The following is a 23490-nucleotide window of genomic DNA, read 5'->3' as shown; positions in this document are numbered from 1 at the left end:
ACTGTATAAAATGATTGCAAGTTGCTTTATTTCCTAGATGCCTGCAAACTACAAATGTCTTTTTTTTTCATTTGCTTCTACCTAAACATTTCAAACAAAATACAGAGGGATACATTCAAAATTAAGAGAACAGGTAAATAAACATACTGAGTATGAAATATTCTCGCGAGGGTATACTGTTACCATAATGATGACAATGTTTGAAGGGGAAATTTTATGTCAGCTCGGTTACTTATTTCGTTGTCTTTTACATGGCGAAAGAGGTCTCATGAAATAATGACTAAGGCTAATTTGACATCAAGTTATGAGAACTAATAATATTCACAATAATCCAGTCGAACATTATGCAACGGCTCCTGTGCTCTTGATAGACCAATCTGAATATAACAGTGGTTTGAATGACGAACATAGATTCTATAAGGATAGAGCTATAAGCAAAAGCTTACTATGTGATATTTCAACTCAAAAAGTTCATGAATACAGTATATTTCTACAGTCATACAATTTCATATGAAGAACATAAAATGACTCAAATAGCTAATAGCTAATAGCTATTTAGTTCAATAATAGGACATAAGAACTTTTTCTTTTTTGATAACTGTTTGCTATACATCTGCAGTGACCGCAATTTCTACAACAACACTGTACCTTGTGATTTAAAAGTCCATTTGCTGTAACGTTTGGCGACTCTTTCACTAATTTTGATTTGTATGGCAATTGTAAGTTCTTGTTCTTCTCCAAAACATATGCAACACCGTCTAAAATTCACTGTTATTGTTTAGGTTTGAATTCTTGTCCGGTCCAGAATTCACTTGTCAAAAATGACAATGTAGCCCGTGTACAGGCGGAGTTGAAAGCTCAATACTGTGTATCTCTTCATATTTAGGTGAATAAAACAATAAACCGTTGCTGATATTCATGACGAAACCGAGGATCATAAAAGTTATAGCTACTTGCTCTTCAAACTTGCGTTATGATCGATTACAACTGAGACTAAAACTTTTAACATCAGAGTGACAAAGCAGAATATTTCCACTAATAGTCAAGTTGTGACGTTACTGCATTTGTACAGTTGTCTATTGGCCGACCTCGTAGAAATTACGCAGTCAGAGTGTTTTGCTACCACTAAAATATTTGGTTGAAAAAAAGACTCTTCTGATTACTATTATCGGTACAATGATCCAACAAAGTAAACCTTGAACAACAGCATTTCTCGGTTACAGAAAGGTATCAAAATCTTTATAACAATTTTTCCGTCACTATTTATTAATATAGATTCATTTTATTGACATCCTTGTTATCTCTTAAAATTACATTTTTGTTGCTGACCCAAATTGCCACGCTATTTCATAGTTTTCGTTTCACTGCTGATGAAATTACTCTCCACTTTTTATTGGTTTGAAGCGTTCTAACACGTTCTCATATGTCTCTCTACAGATGACTAGGGGGAAGAGCTCCATCAGCCTGCAGATGTCTTTTCTTGCTGGTTTGGAATCCCTGCATATTCCAAGGAAACATGGCAAAATGTAAGAACAGATAATAATGTCTCTTGAACCAATGAACTAAAAATGCTTAGAGTGAACGCAATAAAACCCATGATCAACTTTGTGTGTTACGGTAATGGTTTTGGTTTGAATGAAATTTTACGAGGAACATTTTACTTCTGATGATTTTAGCTTATGGTTTATTTCCCCATGGTATGTTGAAAGATGTAAACCAGGTTTGTGGAGTATATGCAAAGAAAGTCCAACTTAAATATGTCTAACGAGATTTCAAATATATTCATTATGGCATAACATTTTTCAATAGTTTCCAAAAAAAGTCGAATTTACGTTACCTTAGCTATGTAATCCAACAACATGTCGATGGTGCATTTTTCTTTGATTGGTGCATCAACCTCGTCCCCAGAAATATTTTCTGCCAAGTTTCGCTTTGCCCATTTCTCGTTGTCCTTTTGAGGTAAAAATATTTACATTGTTGGAGTCACTTTAAAAAGATTCCATTTGTGATCATCAAACATGACCATTTAAGCAGGTTATTTTAATTTAAGGCGTTAAAGCTTTAAGATATGAGCCTTTTGAGAAATTGTGTTTCCATCGTTTCTCAAGCGATCAAAATACTTGAAACACCAACATGGCCTTATTAAGACAAAACCTCAACTGATATGAAAAGATGATAAGGGAAAATAGTTGTTTTATCATCATATATCAGTGCTCAGTACCCGACTCAGAAGCTGAAATAAGAAATGAACTTCCCAAATGATACTTGCATAGAAGTTGAGGTAGCTTGCTCTAACATGAATATAATTTTTTCGAACTTAAGAATGTCCCACCAGTATTAGAAGATGATTTACGATATCAATATTATCTCTCCACTTTTATGTATTCCTTACTATCACTCTTACCTCTTGACAATGTTTGACACTTCTTCTAAGGTTATCGATGGTTGAAAACAACGTCTTCAATGTGAAAGTTTCCTCGTCTTCACAGAGGTATTCAGCCAGTCTGATTGTTAGCTGGTCGACTTCTTGCAAGATTTCCTTTGACTTGTCACGTTTATGGGAAGCGTTCTAGGCAAAGAGGAAGGATACATTCATAACTTTTTAAAACATTAATGTGTCACTTCGAAAAAAAGTCATGCTTTAGGTCTAAAGGCCTGGAGCTGCATTGCTTTGTTATTTGTTGAGGTCAAAATGTCTTACAAGATTCTCAGATATGCTTTTAATTTCACCCATGAAATGAAACGGCTTTTTGTTGCATTAAAAATGTTTCATCTGTGACAGAATTAGTATGTAAATTTAAGAGTTTTCGCTTCATATTTAAGTTTCCGCCTTTAGAAAAGCTCAGTCATGTGGCATACTACAAATAAAACAGAAAGCAACCCATGTCAGTCTTTAAGCTTTAATGACATTACATTAATGGTCAATAAGTCTTATACGTACATCCTTCAATGAGTGCATTTACACGAAATGATTATAGTTTGAATGTGAAATCTCGATAAAGTTTTAAAGCTGCCATCTACTACTGCCTGTGATACGTGACTCATTTTGTTTACGACAAGAGCCCCTTTTACTAATAAACACCTTGGACTTACTTTGAGGAAATTGCTCATTTGCTCTTTGATATCTTTATCCGACTTTAAAACCCTCTCCTGAATATTGTCAAGTCTTTCAGATAGGACATATACTGTACTTCTCAGCTCCGTCGGACAATATCTTCAAGAGAAGCGAAAGTGTACCTTGTGAAATTGCAAACCATCAACCCGAGGAAGTTGTTATTAATTTGATAGTATTTTGCATTCGTTTTTATTCTTACACAGGCAACAATAATTTTGATTATTACATGCCTCATGTATCAAACGTCACGCGTCCCATAGGAGTCAATGGTTACTTGTCGATGACGCAGTGTGCCACATAGCCATCATTCGACCGAAACTGATGTATGATGACTCTGATATTATGATCATATTTGTTATAGTTCCGAAAAGGAATTAAGTGGCCAAGGGTACGTGACCTTTCGCCCGATGTCAGGAGGCAAAATGATGGTCTGCCTTGATGTCACACAGTCTCTAGTTTAGACTGTATCTGTATGACATCTCTTTCTTTTAATGTCAAATATTAGATTTTGTCTTCAAATGGCATGGCAGTCAAACCACTTTCCTCATTGAACAGCAAATGAATATATTTTCCTATGACAGTATCCCTGGGATACCATTCACCGAATTATCCTTGAACTTGAAAGTAACCTTTTAAAACCCCACCAAGACTCACCTGTTCGCTTCGGAGACTGGTTCCAATTCTTTTATCAGTGCCTCACAGTTATCCTGACCAAAGGTACGGACTAAATGATGCAATAGAGTAAGTCTAGGATGCTTGGCTTTGATATCCTTCAGGTTGTTCAGAAAAGACACCGCGAAACCACTGGCATTTCCAGCATAGCTACCCTGATGAAATGTTACAGAAAATTTTATTCAATTAGACTATAAGAAAACTTGTGCAAAACCATTCCTTCATTGTTTACACGTAATTATTGACGGTCTTCGACTTGTTGACATGTTAAAATCTCCAACATCGTCAAGATCAGTCTGATTTGTTCACTGTATTTCCTCCATGAGACTTCAGAAGTTAATCACTGATTTCACGGGAACGTCTTACCGTATTTTCTAATGTGAAAGTCTGTGCGTTTTGTTGGTTTGCGGAGTGTCGTTTCCCTGGATATTCCCATACTTAAAATGTTTATGACTGGCACAGCTTGTCTGTTCGGATAACATATTGCAAAAGTAAAACAATCTAAGAATGTTGTGTCTTAACAAACGGCTTTATTCACTAAATGCATAGTTTCTTATTGTTTGTTTTATTAACGGGAAGAAAACGTTACTTACTGTATTCATGAAATTACCAATGGCAAGGATGAGGTGAAAAAAATTCTGGAGGCTGATGCTCTCTAATACACCTGGAGGAACAAGTTTGCAATTCCCGTTTTTCTAGGGTTATACTGTGTATGGAATCAACGTAAGAAACAATACGAGAGGGGAGAAATATTTCGACAGTTTGCTAATAATATCTTGTCCTAAGTGATGCACATTTACTCTCTTGAGTATCAAGCATTGATCAGGATGAAAAAATGATATACCTATGATTTTATACAACTTAAACCATTTCCTTGCAAACAAAAAGAATATATATATGAGTAAACTTGGTCACTGAGTATTAATCAGTCATTTATTATATTTTATTTATTATATATTACCAGTCATTTAAAATGGCTGGATAAAAGTTCACCTCACAAGGAAAAATAGACCGTTATACTCACTGTGACCCCCTTTGATCAAAGACTGCAGATTGGATTCAAGTAAACTCAACTTGCCATCAAACTCTGCCTTTATCAACATGCAGTCTAACCTCAGTTCATAACTGAAAATGGAATGTTGCCAAATAGTTATCATGTTTCATATGTAAGTATTCAAAATCGATTCATCTGCAGTTAACTGTCACCATCGTTTTCTTCAGTTATTTGTGAAGTTTACCAAAATTGAAGAACAAAGACTACGATTGTTGACGAAACTGGTATTATGATGTAAAGATGAGGAAATATATAGACTTACTTTTTGAGATCTAGGATTTTCAGCAGAAACCTTTCAGCTGTGCCTAACATCTGTCTATCTCCGCTAAAAGAAGTAAGTTTCTCCTTCTGGAATGGCCAAACATAAAATAAACGTAAAACCTATAATGTTACATTTCTTCAGCTTCTTCCCTGTTTCTACATGATCTAATTTGAACATGTGTTTCCAAGGGAAGTAGCAGAAGGAGAAATGGAATAGCTCATGGTTGAAAGGTATTGAAGACGGAACATATCTAACACTTGTAATACGACCTTAATTTCTGGTATCCGCCCAAAGCTCCTTGCTAACATCGTGTTCATTTAGAATGGCCTTCTCATTTGATTCCATTTACCTCCACCCAAGAACTTAAATCTATTTACTTGTAATGAAATTATTAAAGTAGAAACATCAATACCATACCTCCGATTTGAAAATCTTCGGCAGTAATTTCTGTAGGGCCATCAGTTTTTCAACCTCAATTTCCTCATTTTTGCCCTCCTGTATTTTATTGACGATCGCTTGACTTGACATATTGAACCCTTTTAAACAAATGTTCACATTAAGTAACCATTTGTCACCCAATTGCAAGCTCATCTGTCAAAGAAACACTCTTTGTGGTTAGTACTTTGTAGTAAAGTGAAAATTATCAACATTGACAAAGAAAGTGCCCATTGTTGTAAAAAAACCAGGCATTTCAATTAGTAAATAGTAAGTATCTGCAGAGAATGTATCGTCTACCTTTTGCTGTAAAAGGCATATGTTCAAACACTCCGCTTTACATCTTGCAGATAGAGGTGACAGTGAACTTGAAAAGAACAAAAAGTGTCAGAATGTGATCTCTGTAGTGACGATAGCATATCCGTGTTCCGCGAGCTTGGGCAGTCAAAAAATGCTTTCAGTTTTCTTATGATCGAAAGATCCTGTGTAATTTATCGCTTATTGCACGCGCTGAGATTATTAATCAGAATAATTGTTCCTTTCTAATAAATAGCTGTAATAGTAAATTTCTTACTGGCTTTTCAACCTTTTCTGGGTTTGGTTTAGACTTCCCACCGTCCATTCTGTCCCCAGGTAGACTGAATAGATCTTCCAATTCGTCATACTGTGGAAGTATGTTCGACGAAGGACTTGCTTTGGACAGTTTTTGCCACATGTTGCCGTCTGTATATAAAAAAAACGAAAAAACGAGGCATTGAACATGTCAACTATACGCTGAATATCGTAAAACATTCCAACAGGACATTGTTTGTGTATATGTATCAATTCAAATTAAAACATTAGCACGCTTAGATAATACTGTTAGAATTTTGCTGCTTTACCTCACCTTTTTGAAATTTGTCAGACGATATCATAGCCCAGTGCAGGGTTTTCAGTTTGAACCGAGGCAGACGTCTCTCACTAGTGGATGTTGGTGAGGGCGCTGTATCACAGCCGGGTGGTGGTGGTGGTGGTGGTGGCGGTGGTTGTGGTGGTTGAGGTGATGAGGGAGGCGGCGGTGGCGGCGACGGCGGAGTTAGTTTTGATTTCGTTGGATTTCCTGGGTGTAATGATGAATATTGTGGTGAACCTGTCGTAGTTGAATCCAGGAGCTTTGAGCTTGTCATAGAAGCCGACTTGCTGTTATTCAAGTTGATTCCTTTGCTTTCTCCCTCTTCAACTTTTACAAGTTCGTCGATCTGCTCTGCGTTTCCAAGAACAGTCGCACGGCGAAGGAATTTTTCAGTCGTCTGCCAGATTGTATCCGATACGGGGCTTTCAGGTTCAAGTTGCAGGAAATGCTGTAGAATCGACAACAGCGACATCCCTTGTGGAGAGTCACTCACCTAATATGAAAAAAAGAAAGGAACATAATAACTACTTCAAAGAAACTTTTCACAATAAATTAATAGAAAGTCAAGTACCTTATTGAGTGCAAAGTTTGCTTGAGTCCAGTATTGACCGGGAGTGGGCACATCTATTATTTTATGGTTTTAGCAATGCCAGTGAATTTTTAGATGTAGAAAACATCTTGGACCATAATACTGGATAATCGGATAAGTTATAGTAATAATCTGGGCGATGACATCACAAAATTCACTTGTATTGACAAAGCTGAATTATATAGTACAAATACCATTAGGTTAGATCGTTTACCTTTTTGAAGACAGCATGAAAGACGTCAATAGGACAGTTCATGTCAATTCCTTTATAACCATCATCATCATCATCATCCATGGCTTTGCGTTCATCGAAAACCTTCAGTTGTATACAAAGTTCATCGTTCTTCGTGTGTCTAGAATTTGTGAAAAAATGCAAGTTCACAGAGGCACGATCCCAAAATTGCTGTTTTTTGCAATCCTTCTAAAACCTACGTTTATCGAGAGGATTCATTTCATGAGTTCTGTCGTTTCCAAACAATCATTTCCATCCCAAATAGCTTTAATAGCACGACAGCACTATGAGTTAAATCCCTCGGGCGCAAAAATATTACACGATGTATATGCTGCGCAACTATATAAAATTTAAAAAGTGTACTTACCGATTGTAACCTACAGTTACCGAAAGAGTGAAGTCACGTGCAAAGTTTCCGACCCAAGGTACCACCAAATTTATGATTTATATCATAAAGTTTTTTGGCTACAGTGATATTGAATAAACACAGTTTGCAACGACTTACCGTAGAGGTCCCATGATATCCAATAATCCGAGTCCAATGAATTCATTCCGCAACCAACGTCTTTCCTTGGCATCATCGTTGGCATCCAACAAACTGTTTATGAATCCTATCAGTGTTGTCGTGTACATCAGATTTTCGGAGGACTTGAGTTCATTGATGACAATGCTGAAACGGTATCTCTGATTTTTCCTTTTCTGTGTATGGAGCGCATTGAATTAGAAGCAAATTATCGTTAACAGATGCTGTCACTAATTGACTGTGTCATCTCTTTAAACTAGCCATACAGTTCTCTGTAAGCTTATCAAAGACAACTGCAGTTGACACAAAACGAGAGGGTCTTCTGTGACAGGCAACAAAGATGAAACATTCATTTATTTCACAAACCACTAACAGTAGCCTTGACAGATTTTAAGAACAGTGCAAACCAAATATCAACAAATCAAAAAAGGGATTTGTGTAATCATGAAAAAAAGACAATTCCAGATATCAATCAAAAGTGACCGATACCATATGGAGGTACTTGCATACCAATGTTCAAAGTAATCTGACCAATAGTTATTGAGGTTTTGTAATTTCACATCGTTTCTTTTCATTTGCATTTTTTAGTATGATGATACTAAAAAATGCAAATGTTTCCTTCAGTGTTTTCGCCTGTTTTTAAACTGACTGGTTTATGAATCACCAAGGACTCTAATGGTGGTGAGTTGGGTGTTTATTTCGATATCTAACTCAAGATTGAACGATTTTTCTGCCTTGAAGTGCAGTCCCCTAAATCAGCCCAGTGTGTGACGGCACGGACATCGTTCGTATTGCGTAACATTACGAGGTGTAACTCATCACCATGCAATCTCTGCGTTGTGAAGATTGTAAAGAGATTTCCCAAAGTGTATCATGCTGTCAGGGAGACCTCATGTTGTGTCCTGGATGCAACAAAAAAAGATTTGGATGTAGCGATCGTAGTAGCACTATTAGTAAAAACGCGGCTAAAGATGGGCACTGCCAGGCGATGTCTACAAGTGGTCCAGTGATAAATGAGCTCCTCTGCTTCATTGTCAATAAGATCGATGTTCTGACGACTGATGTACTGGTTAAACTTTGTTGTGAACAGTTCAACGACGAAGAAGTTGAATTTGCCAAGAAGATTTTGTTCGACCTTTGTGCGACCGACCAATCACGATTTATTAAGAGACAGGGACAAAACAAGAGAACCAACAACGTGCTGGATATTATCAGAATGGTCCATGAGTGCGAATCTGCAGAATTGCCTTGTTTTGTTGCTAAGGATCTGTGTAGATTGCCTGCAGTTGATATCACCCATGTTGACATTTCTGTGATACTCAAAGAATTGAAATCTCTTCGATGGGAAATAACTCAGTTGAAAGAGTCACACACTCCTTCACAATCCGATCATGGACTTGTTGAAGATTTGCAGAACCTACGCCAAGAAGTCAACAATTTGAAAATTTGTATGAAATCGCAAATAAATAGTGATGAGAACACTGAAGTTGTGTCACACAGCCCTAGTGTCATTGAGGTATGCGCGGAATCAACAGGTGTCAATATTACTCGGAAGCCAGTAGCTGCTCCAGGTGACACGGTCGATCGGAATTCTGCAGTGAGAGTGCAAGACAATGTTTCTTCCAGCAGTTATGCTGATATTGTGGGGTCAATTATCCCCGATAACGTGGCTGGCAGTGCTCCTGTCCGGGGGTCCGATAAACGTATGCAGTCGGTGTCCAGTTCTGACCACACAGGTTCCAATGCGGCCGGTTTTACAACTGTGACCCGTCGTCGTAAGAGGCACCCTGTACCATCGATTGGCACTGCAAATGCTGGTGAAAATTGCGCCATTAAAGTTGTTAACACCAACCAAACCTTCAAAGTCTTTGTCACAAGACTGGCGCCGTCGACTACTGCTCAAGACGTACAACGGTTTGTGAAAAGCTCGCTACAAATGAATGTCAAATGTGAAAAACTAAAGACAAAATACGATACGTACGCCTCCTTTCTTGTTGAAACCACACGTGAGTCAGTTAGTCGTATTCTTGATCCTGCATCATGGCCTATGGGCATTCTCATCCGTAAATATTATTAATCATCATGGATAAACTTTCAATTACCTCATACAATTGTCGTGATATTAAATCATCAATGCACACTGTCAATGACATTTGTAAAAATAGTGATGTTTGTCTTCTTCAGGAACATTGGCTGAATAAATCTGAACTCAGCTTATTGTCACAGATAAACAGTGATTTTTATGCTGTTGGAGAAACTGCCATGGATGAGGAAGCCGGTCTCCACCGAGGTCGTCCATACGGAGGTGTCGCAGTGTTGTGGAGGAAATCCCTTGATTCCGTTAAAGTTAAACGGTTTAATGACAGTCGCTTGATTGGCCTCGAGATTTCACATTCTGGTGGTATTCTTACAATTTTAAATGTTTACATGCCGACCTCTAGTAGTGATAATCTTCATCTCTTTGTTGAATATTTAGCCAAAATTTATACTTGTATCGATGACTCTCCATCTAACAGTGTGTTTGTCATAGGCGATTGGAATGCCGATATCAACTCTGAATTTGGTAATGAGATGAAAACTTTCTGTGATGCAAATGATTTAATTTGTTCAGATGTTAAACTTTTAGGTGGAAACAGAGTAATTTTACTTATTATAGCGAGGCTCATCATACAACATCTTGGCTTGATCATTGTATTTCCACTCATAGAGCGCACAGTAGTATTCATGAGATCAAGATTCTTCATGAGTATCTCGAGTCCGACCATTTTCCACTGAATGTGTCTTGTAATATGAATTTTCTTCAAAATATGATTTTTCATCCAGTGAGCAAAACTTTTCCAGGCCCATTGATTGTCGAAAATCGATAATGAGTCTTTGCATTGTTACTTAATTGTTCAAACAAGTATCTGAGCAATATTGATATAAACAGGGATGCTTTTACCTGTCATAACCCGCATTGTAAAGACCCTGTTCATATTTCGTCTATTGCTAAACTTTATGATGATATTGAGCATGCTTTATCTTTGGCTTCATCACACTCCATCTCCAGTAAGTCTTATTCTAAATGCAGAGAGAAATCTATCCCTGGTTGGAATCAGCATGTTAAAGAATATCATTCCATTGCCCGCGACGCCTTCCTTTTGTGGAGAGAAAGTGGCAGCCCTCGGCACGGTCCAATTTTCGATCTTATGAGAAAGACTCGTGCTAAGTTCAAATTTATGTTTAAAATGTGCAGAGATAACGAGTCCAGGATGAGAGCGGATGCTCTGGCTGACAATCTTTCAAACAAAAATGTCAAGCAATTTTGGAAAAATGCCAGTAGCAAAAATAAGTCTGCACCTTTGTCTTCTTCTATTGGAGGTTGCAACGGGCATACTGATATAGCGAATATGTGGCGTGATCATTTTGCAGAGTTACTATCGTCTGTTTCAAACTGTAGTAATGAATCCTATGTAAAAGATACTTTTTCTATAACTACTTTTGATGATGAAATGATTACTTCTCCAACTGCCATCAGTGAGTGTATTTCTAGGCTAGCAAGTGGCAAAGCTTCTGGACCCGATGGTTTAGTGGCGGAGCATCTGAAATATGCACATCGTCGTCTTAATGTTCTCCTTTCTATCTTGTTCACTGCCTCACATGTTCATGGGTATTTACCTTCCCGTATGCTTGATACCACTTTGATCCCTCTTGTTAAAAACAAAAATGGTGATGTGACTGACCCTAGTAATTATCGTCCAATTGCCATTGCTACAGTTATTTCCAAGGTGTATGAAATTTTGATTCTTAACAAATGTGACAGGTTGCTTGATACCTCTGATCACCAATTGGGTTCAAAGAAAATCACTCAACTGACATGTGTGTTTTCCTCTTGAAAGAAATTGTTGATTTTTACAATCGGCACAATAGCCCTGTGTTTCTTTGCTTTTTAGACGCCACTAAGGCGTTCGATAGAGTGAACCACTGGACACTATTTCGAAAATTAATTGATAGAGGGTTACCTGTTTTCATAGTTAGAATTTTAACTTATTGGTACAGACATCAAGAATTTCGTGTTAAATGGGGGTCTGTTTTATCAGAACGTTTCCCTGTTCGCAATGGTGTTAGACAGGGTGGTATTCTATCTCCCCGTCTCTTTTCTGTATATATTGATAAGCTGAGTAATTTGCTCACCAATACAAAAGTTGGTTGCCACGTTGGTGGTATGTGCATTAACCATCTGTTATATGCTGACGATATTGTTTTGATTTGTCCAACTGTTAAAGGTCTCAATAGCCTTTTGAAACGTGTTCTAGTTATGCTGTTATTCACGATATTATTTTTAATCCGAAAAAATCGAAGTGCCTTGCCGTTATTCCAGATCGGCTTAAAATTGTCCATATCCCCAGCGTTTACCTTAATGATACCATTTTGTCTTTTGTTGATAAGCATTCATACCTTGAGTAATTTTGAATTGTATGGGTAACGATATTGACGACATGAAGCGTCAGATGAGGTCGTTTTATATCAATGCCAATTCTCTTGTTCGTCAATTTTCGAACTGTTCCTATTCAGTCAAAATAACTTTGTTTCAAGCATATTGTACTATGTATTGTTCGCATTTATGGCGTCTTTTCACGAAAAAGTGCATAAATGATGTCCGAGTTGCATACAACAACGTTTTCAGAATTCTGTTACGGGTTGACCGAAAATTGAGTATAACGGATACTTTTGTATATAATAATATCATGACCTTTGAAAGCAAGCAACGCACCTTGCGTTCCAGGTTTTATTTAAGATTGGAAAAAAGTGAAAATCCATTAATTGCTGCTGCGTTGTCTATGTATGTACGTCTTAATAGTGCTTTTTGGAAAATATTGTACAGAGATTGCTTTTAAATTGTCGCTCTGTTCGTTTGTTTTAGTCCCTCTTTTTTTAGTCTTTTTAGTGTGTCATATGAGCTGGTTCTCGAAATAAAGTTTATTTAAGTTTATTTAGATATTAACTTCATTTGAACAAATTCTCATCTATAGTTCAGCATGCATCTACACACCAAACACAAATACAAAGGTGAAATGTGTAGCCTCTTCTCAGATTTTTGCATTTGGACAAAGAATTGTGAAAGAGATATTTAAGCAATAAAGCACACCAAGCGACAAATAAACCACAAGATTTTGACCAGTTCACAACAGATATGCACAAGAGATAGCGCGAGTGCATATACGAAGTGAACTGGTCAAAACCGAGTGGTATACCGTTCCTGGGTGTGCTTTATTGCTATCATATCATAACAGTATACTGAAACTCTGGCATGGAACGTCAAATAAGGATTTTTGCTCTAGTAGAGAGCTCGCCCGTGCACCAACCATACAATATCGCGAATTTACCGCGGTTTTTTCACATCTCGACCAATCAGATCGCTGTATTTGCACCATTAATAAAACGGTATGATATAATTGGCATTTTTGACCAAAAACAGCAACCCATATTGCAGGTCTTGTCATGTTTAAAAAACCCGACATGGATCATCTTTATGGACCTTCCTAGTAAATTTGAAAGCAATTGCACAAGAGGTTTCAGAAAAAATTTACTTTTGACCAAAAAGGGAAATTTCCTCAAAAATACAAACATGACAATTTGAAGAATCCTAACTGAGATCACCCCAAGAAGCATTCATAAAAATATTTAAAAGCAACCCAACAAGCAGTTTCGGAGAAGACTTTTTGACCTGAACGGGAAAAAATTTCCCCGCAAATATTGATATGCAAATTTACCTCAGGTTCAATATAACTAAGGCTGTCTAAAGAAACCTGCATACCGAATTTCAACCCAATCTAGCCTGTGGTTACAGAGTTTTAGCAATTTGCAGGATTATGCCTTTTTTACGTTAATTGCATGTTTTTGAAACTAACAAGATCATTTGAATAAATTCACATTTCCACCCCTGGATGCGCTTTTACATCAAAGGTGGTAGGTGTTGTGGTTTTCACGTTTATGACATGAACGGAAATGCATGTATGCCTACCTACTTAACTACCTATCTACCTACCTACCGACCTACCTACCGACAGACAGACAGACAGACAGACAGAGACAAAATTGACAATACGGGAAGGTTAAAATATTCCATCAAATAAATGTTTTATTCTCAGAAATTTTGGGAGTGATAATAGCAAATTTCCTAAAAAATAAATGATTCCATAGAGTTACATATTTTTTCATTGAATTTAGAGACGTTACTGTTCAAAGTTTTACTTTTGTGTACGATGAGATGTGAAAATTTCATTCACTGCATGAACTTGAAATGAATGATTTTATATGTTGATTTTAAGTAATTTTAGAAAAACCGACTTTTCATCGTACATTTGTATAAGATCAAGCATGGTGACTCCATCTTTTTCTCTAATATTTGAGTATTCTCATATGCCAGAATTCAAAAATCCATGGGTAACTGTTAAGTCTCCTTGTCTTCAATGTGTTGCCCTATAGTCTGATCTTGTGTACAGGTATATGTATGTTTCACTTTCAATTGAGTGTCCTATGACCCAAAGTCTTCTTAAACTATATCAAAGTCAGAGCTATCACTGTCACTGCCGGTATGCAGTGACAGTGACAGTGACAGTAGGCAGTAGCAGGGCAGTAACTGTGACATTACAACTGTATTAACTTTGTATTTTAGCAATATTTTGTTCAGTTTCTACAACTGCGTCTTGTTCTACTCCCTACAGCATATTGAGCTGTCCAGTATTCAGCTTGCTATCGCAGCCTACGTATACCATGCAAATAACTTTCAGTCTGAACTATAATTCAATTATCTCCAATATTTAGACAAACGGGCTTTGTTCACAAACTGAATATTGTGTTTTTCAGCATGCTGTGAAGAGACACCAAGAAACTGTATTTAACACATTGCATAGAAATATAGAAAAATTGTCAACAGTTGCAGCTCCTGCCAACTTGTTGTTTTTACGAAAATTTAATGGCATTCGTACATTTTTAGATTTTTTCGAGATTAAAGTCATAAAATGCGACAAAACGGTTCTAGATTTTGTTCAATTATTACTAACATTATAACCATTGGATGCCATCAAAATGTTGGGAGCTGAAATCTTTTCAGGTCCCCCTATAGGTGGAGACAAACTTTCAAGTCCACCCTCGACTACCCCCACAATTTTTGAATCCCCCGATTTCCACCAGCGCCCCCTCACCATTTATTGAACGCGGCCTAATACATGAATGTTTTTCCATAACCCACATGTACTAGGCCATTGTGGTCGAAGTGCAAAGGAAATCCCATAGATAATGTCACATGAAACTTTCATCTCGACAACATTGTATGTCCCATGCAGACAGTTTGTCTGGGGAAGTTGAAATAAACAAGATTTGTACATGGACCAGTGCATGGTAATGTTACATTGTATCTTAATCTTGAACACAGGATGCCAATCGTAAACTCTCATTTACAACCCGAGCCTCAGACAGAGCTAGTTTTGCCTTTGTACAAGTAGACTTTTTATCTGTATCACGTAGCCTTGTTCAACACCAAAGTGGCCACGGCTACAGCTGAAACTAATTAGTGTAAGCAGTTCTATTGCAGTTCACTGCAGTGGCTTCGCGCTCTATTACTGAAAATGGTTGTATCTTTGCATATACATGTACCTTTGTATCCTTGTTAACCTATATACTGCTAGCATTTTCACTGGAAAGGTCAGGAATCAAACTTGTTCCCTCGCTAAAATAAGTTGCAATGCTTATAAAACTCTGATTTATTTTTCATGCTTTGCATGACTGCATTGCAAGTACTCAGCAAATATCAGTCTGATTACCTTGTAGAATTCCAATGCATCTATAGCTATGCCACAACCATCCATAGAGTACACCGACAGGGCTGATAAGATTTCAAATACCATTTTCTTTGTAAGCACATGAAGAGAATCCAACGCTGAAAATAAAGATGAACTAGGTATTAGCAATATGATAATGTTGTGAAGTTTGTATCAAATCCTTTAATGTAAGCGCTAGCTTTAACATTTCTGCTCTCTTGATAGAATGTGACAGGAATACATCAAATTACGTTATTAGTATTTATCATGCACCTTTTGCGGTAGTCTTGTTCATACATTTTGCCATAGACAGTATAGAGTGGGGACTCTAGTGTAGATGGTTTTACATCAAACACGATACATTTTTCCATTGACAGTATAGAGTGGGGACTCTACTGTAGATGGTTTTACATCAAACACGATTAATCAGGCGAGCAGCGTTCCTTTAATGACGGACTATTTCAAGCTAGACTTGGCCCGTACTCAACAATGTTACAAATCCATGCGTAATTCAAGGGCTGAAGTTGCTTCATAGAGCTTGATAGGCCTCTCAGAAAAAATGAACCTGTTTTTGGATGTTGCCAAACAGAAGACTGGGCTCAGTGTTCTTGAAGTGTATGTACCGAATATGGTTTGTTGATCAAGTGGGACAATCCAATTAATTGGTGGGAATGATTATGTGTAAGTAAAATACCATGAGCACCTCAAATACAGTATCGCATAACCAATCGCATCAGTTCGCATCCGTATCGCATCGTCTACATATCGCATCGCCGAATGGTTAGTGTCACGATCCCAAATTTCTGACTGAAAACTGTGCTGTTCCCTATTTATACTCAATGATTCTATCTAGAGCGTATACGAACAATCTAGAACTTCTATTGATATGCTAATTACCGTTCTAAAATATCTTCATTTGTAGGAAACACGACTAATTGAATTCAAGGTAATGGAGGAAAAATGACCTTAAGGATGTTCTAGACTAATTAAACTCAGGTCATGAGTGGAGGAAAATGACCTACATAACATATGAAAGAACTATATTGTACCGGAATGAAAAGGTTTCGAAGCCCAACATTTTATCTTTACTTGATGTTAGTGATGTTCAACCGATTGAATTATCGAATGATCGTACATGTGCTTTGACGAGGGGTTCTGAAACCGGGCTTTTTCAGTTTTGACCTCTAAATGTGAATTTGTGTTCGAAACAACGTTATTGAATAAGTGTTCCATAAAACTTTCAGTAGCCCGACAGTTTTTAAATTTAGTTTACATAGTCTTAAAACCCAAGTTGTGAAAGGGGAAGTCACCAAACTGTGCTGGAATGAAACTTTTGAATACCGGACTGTGACTGTTTTGATGTGATATGGTAGTTATAATCGTATCAGTGAGAAACGAATGAAGATGCCTTGTACATATACCATAACTGCTGACAAGTCAATAAGTGATCACCAATGTAATGAAAGATTGGTTGCGCCGATTTTCTTTAAGAAATCAGCACAAATGCACCCGATTTTAGTGTAGTGTCGCATTCCCTTGAAAAAAGGGTGACAAAATGACTGGAGATGGTGTCTAATTGACAATTTAGATCACCCTGAGTAGGTAATAGTTCCATCACAAATTCAAACACTTATCACGTCAGATAATTTTTCTGAAATTAAACATGTTACGAATAGAAAACTTTAGGAAAAACGAGGTTTAGAAGCTCATTTTGTCAAAGAAAATAAACTAAGAAAAGGATGACATCATCAGACATGAACGTAAAAAAGATAGTTGAATGTCATACTTACTGTCATTACAGAAATAATACTTTATTCAGCATAATTCTTGAGCATGAAGCGTTACTCCTTATTTACCATATTAAAAGTTTTGTACGAAAATAACCTTGCTTTTGAACCAGTAAAATGTGACCGACTGAATAAATTGTCCTGTCAATGTGATGTACCTTTGTCGAGCTGACATCCCGGGGATGCGATGCGACCTGAGTTGATCGATCGGTGCGATGCAATGCATCCTTTGGCTGCGACAATGATGCGATCTACGTTTTTATTTGTTGGTATGATGCGTATGCGATGTAGGAAAATGATGCGATGCGTATGCGACACGCATATACGTATGCCATACGTATGCTATGCAAGAAAACCAGATGTGAACTGAATGTGCTCACGTGTTTTACAACAGGTTCATTAATAGTAGTACGCTTCACAGAACAATCAGATATCTGTTATATCATTATATGTACCAGGTTTCATCACTTTTGTATAGCACTCTTACAGTTAAATCGCTAATTAAAAAGCTTTATTTAAGATGCAAATGAGCTGTTATTAACTAGACAGTGCTTAATACTTCATGGGACAATTAAATATCTATCAGATCAACAATAAATTTGGTGCCGTAATTTCAGAGCTATATAGCTAATTACAAAGTTAATTGAATTTGTAAATGAACCCTTCATACTACTAAATACTTCAACCACAGTTAGATACCCGTCGGATCAATATATGCAGCAGATTTCATCCAATTTGGCGCATTTATTTCAGAGTTGTGTGATTAATTTATTAACTTGACACTGCCCAATGCTTCTCAGTGCAATTTGATATCAATCAGATCAACATCTGTAACATGTACAAGAATGGCAGTCGTAGGTATGATTACATTGTCATCAAACACAATTCAGGCTATTTTAGTAACAACAGTGATGCCAAATGCAAATACACTGATACGGAAGTAATTAAGATGCTACACTTCCTAATTGACAACATATATGTCTCATTTGCCGGTATGACATTCAGGCAAACTATAGGCATTCCTATGGGTACAAACTGTGCACCACTTCTTGCTGATTTATTTTTGTATTCATATGAAGCTGAGTTCATGCAGACTCTCATAGTTCAGGATCTAAAAGAGTTGCAAAGTCCTTTAATAATACCTATAGATATATTGATGATCTCATCAGTTTGAACAATCCTGGAATTTCTAATTACCTCCATCACATATATCCAGATGAATTAGAAATTAAAGAAACAACGGAGAGCATGAACTCAGCATCGTATCTTGATCTATTTATTGAAATTAGACACAATGCAATACACACCAAGTTGTATGATAAAAGGGATGATTTTAATTTTGAAATCATTAACTTTCCCTACTTGACCAGTAATATTCCGTCGAGTCCAGCTTATGGTGTGTACATTTACAACTACTGAGATACTGTAGAGCTTGTGATTCATATGGAGATTTTCAAGAGAGACACAGCTTATTAGTCTTAAAGCTGGTGAGACAAGGATTTTCACAAAGTAGGTTGTTAGATCTTTTAAGAAGTTCTATGGTAGATATGGAGATCTTATATCTAAATATGGCAAATCTGTCACTCAGATGATGAAAGACAGTATTCCCTACTTTGACTCAGAACAGTAATTTAGCAGATAGCTGAATTACCGTACAATAACTTTGTCTCACTAGTTCAATCTTGACGGGTGTAGCATGCTAGCAGGGTACGCTTACCCATTCCGGACACCTGGTACCACCACTTATATAGTGGTTCAAGATTGTACTACCGATTTTGTCAGTGATCTTATGTTTCTTTGTGTGTTTGTTTTTACTGTTTATTGGACCTGGTAATTTATTTGCCTTGAATGATAATGATTGCTGGAATCGATTTGATGTCATATTATCAAATTTAATGCTGTAAATTTGAAGTAATATCATACATTATAGATTTTATTAAATATGCAAATGAACCCTTAATTTACTTGACATTGCTCAATGTTTCATAGCACAATTAGATATTTATCAGAACAATATCTGTAGCAGGTTTCACCAAATTTGGTGCCGCAATTTTAAAGTTATATACTTAATTACAGAGTTCATTGAATATGTAATAAGCCCTTAATCAACTTCACACTACTAAATGCTTTACAACACAGTCAGATTTCTGTCGTGTCAGTATATGCAGCAGATTTCATCAAATTTGATGCATTTATAGTTTAATGCAGCGCGTGCAACACTGTATGTAATGTAGGAATTTGTAGCGATAGTACCGCAGATGCTCACTAAGCAACAGGCACACTATATTGTGTGGTAGTAAATGCTGTGGTCGGGTACAGAACGATGTATATGTAATGTTCTCTTAATGGCCTGTTTCCCATACTCGACATGGCATTGAATAACGTACAGTACGCGTATCGCATAACCAGTCGTAGTTATATGACTAATTACGAAACTTCATAAAAATGCAAATGAGCTATTTATCAACTTGACACCACCCAATGCTTCTCAGTACAATTAGATGTATACCAGATCAATATTTGTTGCATGTATCATCAAATTTGGTGCAGGAATTTCAGAGTTATGTCACTAATTACAAAAGTTCATTAAATATGCAAATGAGCAGATAATTGACATGACACTCACAGTATCATCATAATTTTCCGAGATTGTCATCTGTGAAAAGTTTCATGAAATATATGTGCAGTATTTCTTAATATATGTCGACACTGTCATTTCTGTCTCCATATGGAAACAAATATATTAAAAAATGATATGTCATAACTTCATTAATATGCAAGCCACACTAACCAAAATCCAATCACTTCTTGCAAGTTGCATATGGTACCTGTCTACCAAATCTGACTTGAATCTGTTCAGGCGTTTTTTGAGTTATCGTGTAAGCAGACAGACATACAGACATACAGACACACACACACACAGAGACGGACAGACAGACTGACATCGCTATGACATTAGCTCACGTGTGTGAACATGTGAGCTAATAATGATGCGATGCGATGCATCCTTGCGCTGTGACAATGATGCGATCTACTTTTATCCCTGTTTATGTGATGCAGATGTGATGCGTATGCGATGCACAGTACAATAAATTACCCACAATCCTGTTCGATTTGTACCAACGACGTTAGTTTTCTTATAACTTTTTCAGTTCTGCATAAATGCAATAATGTTCAGTCTCAAAATAATTGATAAATTATATTTATTAAAAGTACTTTGAAATATTGCAGTATAAATTTCAAAGAAACCGTTAGATAACGATAAAAGTCACACTCTGCAGGTACTACAAATGTCACAGTTTTGGGAAGCAAGATATGACCAACTGAAGGGGTCATTCTCTGAAAAAAGTTAGCATGTAAATTTCTTTTGTCTTTTCTATTTGGAAAAAATCAATATCCTTTTGTTCCATAAAAAAGGTGCATCTAGTCTCCCTACTTTCAGCCACTTTATTCTGTATGGCTGAGGACACAATCAGTTAAAAATTATAAAAATGCTATCTCCTCTCTCAATCAAGCACAATTTTTGTAATCCTTTAAAATGGGAATTGAGAAGAAAGGTGTCCTTAAAAGTACGTTTTCAGAATTTTTACAACTAGTCCAGGAATTTGTCTACACATGGGAGACATGGTAGACTTCACACGGGGAATCTACGTTGGTACAAATCATGATGCATTATGGGAAATCTCTAGTACTGTGCGATGTAGGAAAATAATAATGCGATGCTGATGCGATGCGTTTGCGGAAAAATGCGACTGGTTATGCGATACGCGTACTGTACGTTATTCAATGCCGTGTCGAGTATGGGAAACAGGCCATTAAGAGAACATTACATATACATCGTTCTGTACCCGGCCACTGCATTTACTACCACACAATATAGTGTGCCTGTTGCTAAGTGAGCATCTGCGGTACTATCGCTACAAATTCCTACATTACATACAGTGTCGCTCGCGCTGCATTAAACTTTTACAATTCCATTTGTGTACGATACGTTTCAAATATTCTATTCATGGCTGGTTTCATGCCTAACAAAAGTGGAACAATTTAACATAACCATGGCCAATGGTGGATAAAGGTTCTATCGTGTGACAGCCGCTTTAAGTTTATTCAAATTTTGTTAACGTTATTAACTGTCTAATGTACACAGTAGAGTGAAAGAAGACTTTGACAGAAGTTGTCCAACGTCAGTCACGGAGACAGAAACGAGCCTCGCTTCAACCTCCATTCTTCAGTGTATTTAGAGAGAAGTAGAATATCCTTCTCATTTAAACTAGAATTATTTATTACAAACTTTAGGTCAAGAGCTTGGGAACGTTTCACTTTCAGTACAAACATAATTTTAGCGGGTCTGAATAATGGCGCATACTCGGGCGAGAAAACTAATAAATATGCAGTGAAATAGTAAACACTGACAACTACTTACATGTATCTCCAAATCCCGACAACTCTCTCTACTATTTCTAGACGATTAACTTACCGAATGCCAATGCTCTGGTATGTTGCTTGGTTTCTCTGTTTTCTATGATAAAATCTATACCATTTTTCGAATTGAGCACAGTCTTGATACATTGAACACATTCGAGTTGGAGGAAGGCGTCCTCAGTTATTAAATTTTTTCTGTCACCAACTTTTTCGAGCGCTTCCAACAGCAACCCTAGTCCATCTAGTTGTAGGAACTGGTCCATCCATTCTGCAGTGCACTTGGTCAGTCGGGTTTTCAGCTTGTCAAAGTCTTGTAGAGATGTAATCTCACATATTTCTTTGATATAGCTCGTTGGGTCATCGTTTTCGATGTGAGCATATGCGATGTCGCCATCTCTTTCCCCGAACTCTAGCGTCTCTTGTTCAAATTTAGTCAATTGATCTACGATGTCATAGCCCTCTCCGTCAGTCATGGCTGCCTGTGCGTCTAGTCGTCGCCGACGTTCCGTACTGACAACAAAAAATAAAAATTTTTATTGTCAGGCAAGCTACATGGAAGTTGCATGAACAGGAAGCAGAAGCAAAACTCAACTGTATTCAAACTATTTTATAGGCGTCTGGCTAGGTTACACGAACAAAGGTGGTGAGAAATGTTTGCCCATCATTACAACTAAAGTCATCGGTAATTTCTTTTATGCAAAATTTTGTTGACAAACTATTTTAATGGTTGAGCAAATTACTTTTAAAAGACAGTAGCGATGGTGCGCTGACCACGGACATAGGGAGCGAGTTGCATTAAGAAACTGCCCTGCTTAATAGTAAATAATTCAGTAGATCGGTTCTAGCTCTTGGTATTTGTAGACAGACGTTGGTAGTACTGAGCTTGGCAATATCATTGTCCGACAAATTGAAATAAAATAAGCAACAGCAACAGAAAAGCTGCACTGAGACAAATACACCCCTACTCCCGCCCCATCCCTGGGACGGACATGTAAGTTCTCCCCTATGGGTGCAACAAAGGCTCTTTAGTTTGGACTGGTAACGGAAAAACATTTATAGCACAAATGTTTGCCACTTTCAGTTCTACTGATAACATAACGATCATTGTCATTTAAAATTGAGCTGACTGCTTTCTTTCGATTGCCAGTGAAACTTTTAAGAGAAAAGACGCTCACAAGTCTGGTTTCACAATATCAAATGCATCAGTAATTAAAAACATGATTAAAGTGAATGCATTTGTACAAAGTGACTCGAAGAACAGATCAGTACAGAGGGCATTACATAGTTCTACATCTTCATACAAAGGTATGAATAAATATTTCATCAGACTGCAAAGAAATCAAGTTTAATTGAAAACACGGGGACATCTTTGGGGTCAGGGAAACGTTTTAGGGCGTCGCCATTTGATTTGAACTAAAGAACTGTTGTATACAATTACGTGATTGCCTATTTACACGTCACTTTCAACCGCCTACGCGTGAAGGCGATTTAAAAACACGATCAAACGACTCGTTCGGCCAAGGTCTGATTTCGGTGAGCATTAACCAGGCCGGAGAAGAGATCCTGGCAGGTGGAGATGCCCGAAGGCGATAATAAATAGGCATTAATACTAGAGCGAGATTATCATATGAAATTGCCAAAAAGCAAACTGTGGCCATGGTAAATCGGTCCAAAGCTCACAATTAATTAAAAGGCAATTGTATAT

General features: G+C 37.1%; 2 protein-coding genes across 2 annotated transcripts; one reads left to right on the top strand and one right to left on the bottom strand.

Annotated features, from left to right (window-relative positions):
- LOC139132054 (inverted formin-2-like) lies at positions 1-22297 on the bottom strand. The gene is made up of 15 exons (XM_070698442.1): positions 21841-22297; positions 15580-15695; positions 7757-7950; positions 7234-7372; positions 6425-6923; positions 6113-6261; positions 5521-5694; positions 5104-5189; positions 4812-4912; positions 4381-4451; positions 3770-3942; positions 3094-3214; positions 2405-2569; positions 1838-1951; positions 1-1497 (listed from the first exon to the last, which is right to left on the bottom strand). The coding sequence occupies exons 1-15, from the start codon at positions 22256-22258 to the stop codon at positions 1432-1434; spliced, it is 2586 nt and encodes an 861-aa protein (XP_070554543.1). The 5' UTR covers positions 22259-22297; the 3' UTR covers positions 1-1431.
- On the top strand, positions 8503-10118 carry LOC139132058 (uncharacterized). The gene is made up of 2 exons (XM_070698447.1): positions 8503-9780; positions 9959-10118. Exons 1-2 carry the CDS (start codon positions 8598-8600, stop codon positions 9973-9975), a joined length of 1200 nt encoding a protein of 399 aa, XP_070554548.1. The 5' UTR covers positions 8503-8597; the 3' UTR covers positions 9976-10118.
- Positions 22298-23490: the final 1193 nt, after the last annotated feature.

This window comes from Ptychodera flava, chromosome 4, assembly GCF_041260155.1.
Source record: "Ptychodera flava strain L36383 chromosome 4, AS_Pfla_20210202, whole genome shotgun sequence".
Lineage (NCBI taxonomy): Eukaryota > Metazoa > Hemichordata > Enteropneusta > Ptychoderidae > Ptychodera > Ptychodera flava.
Note: the sequence above shows the minus strand (reverse complement) of the source record. Positions and strands in the feature narration are given on the sequence as shown.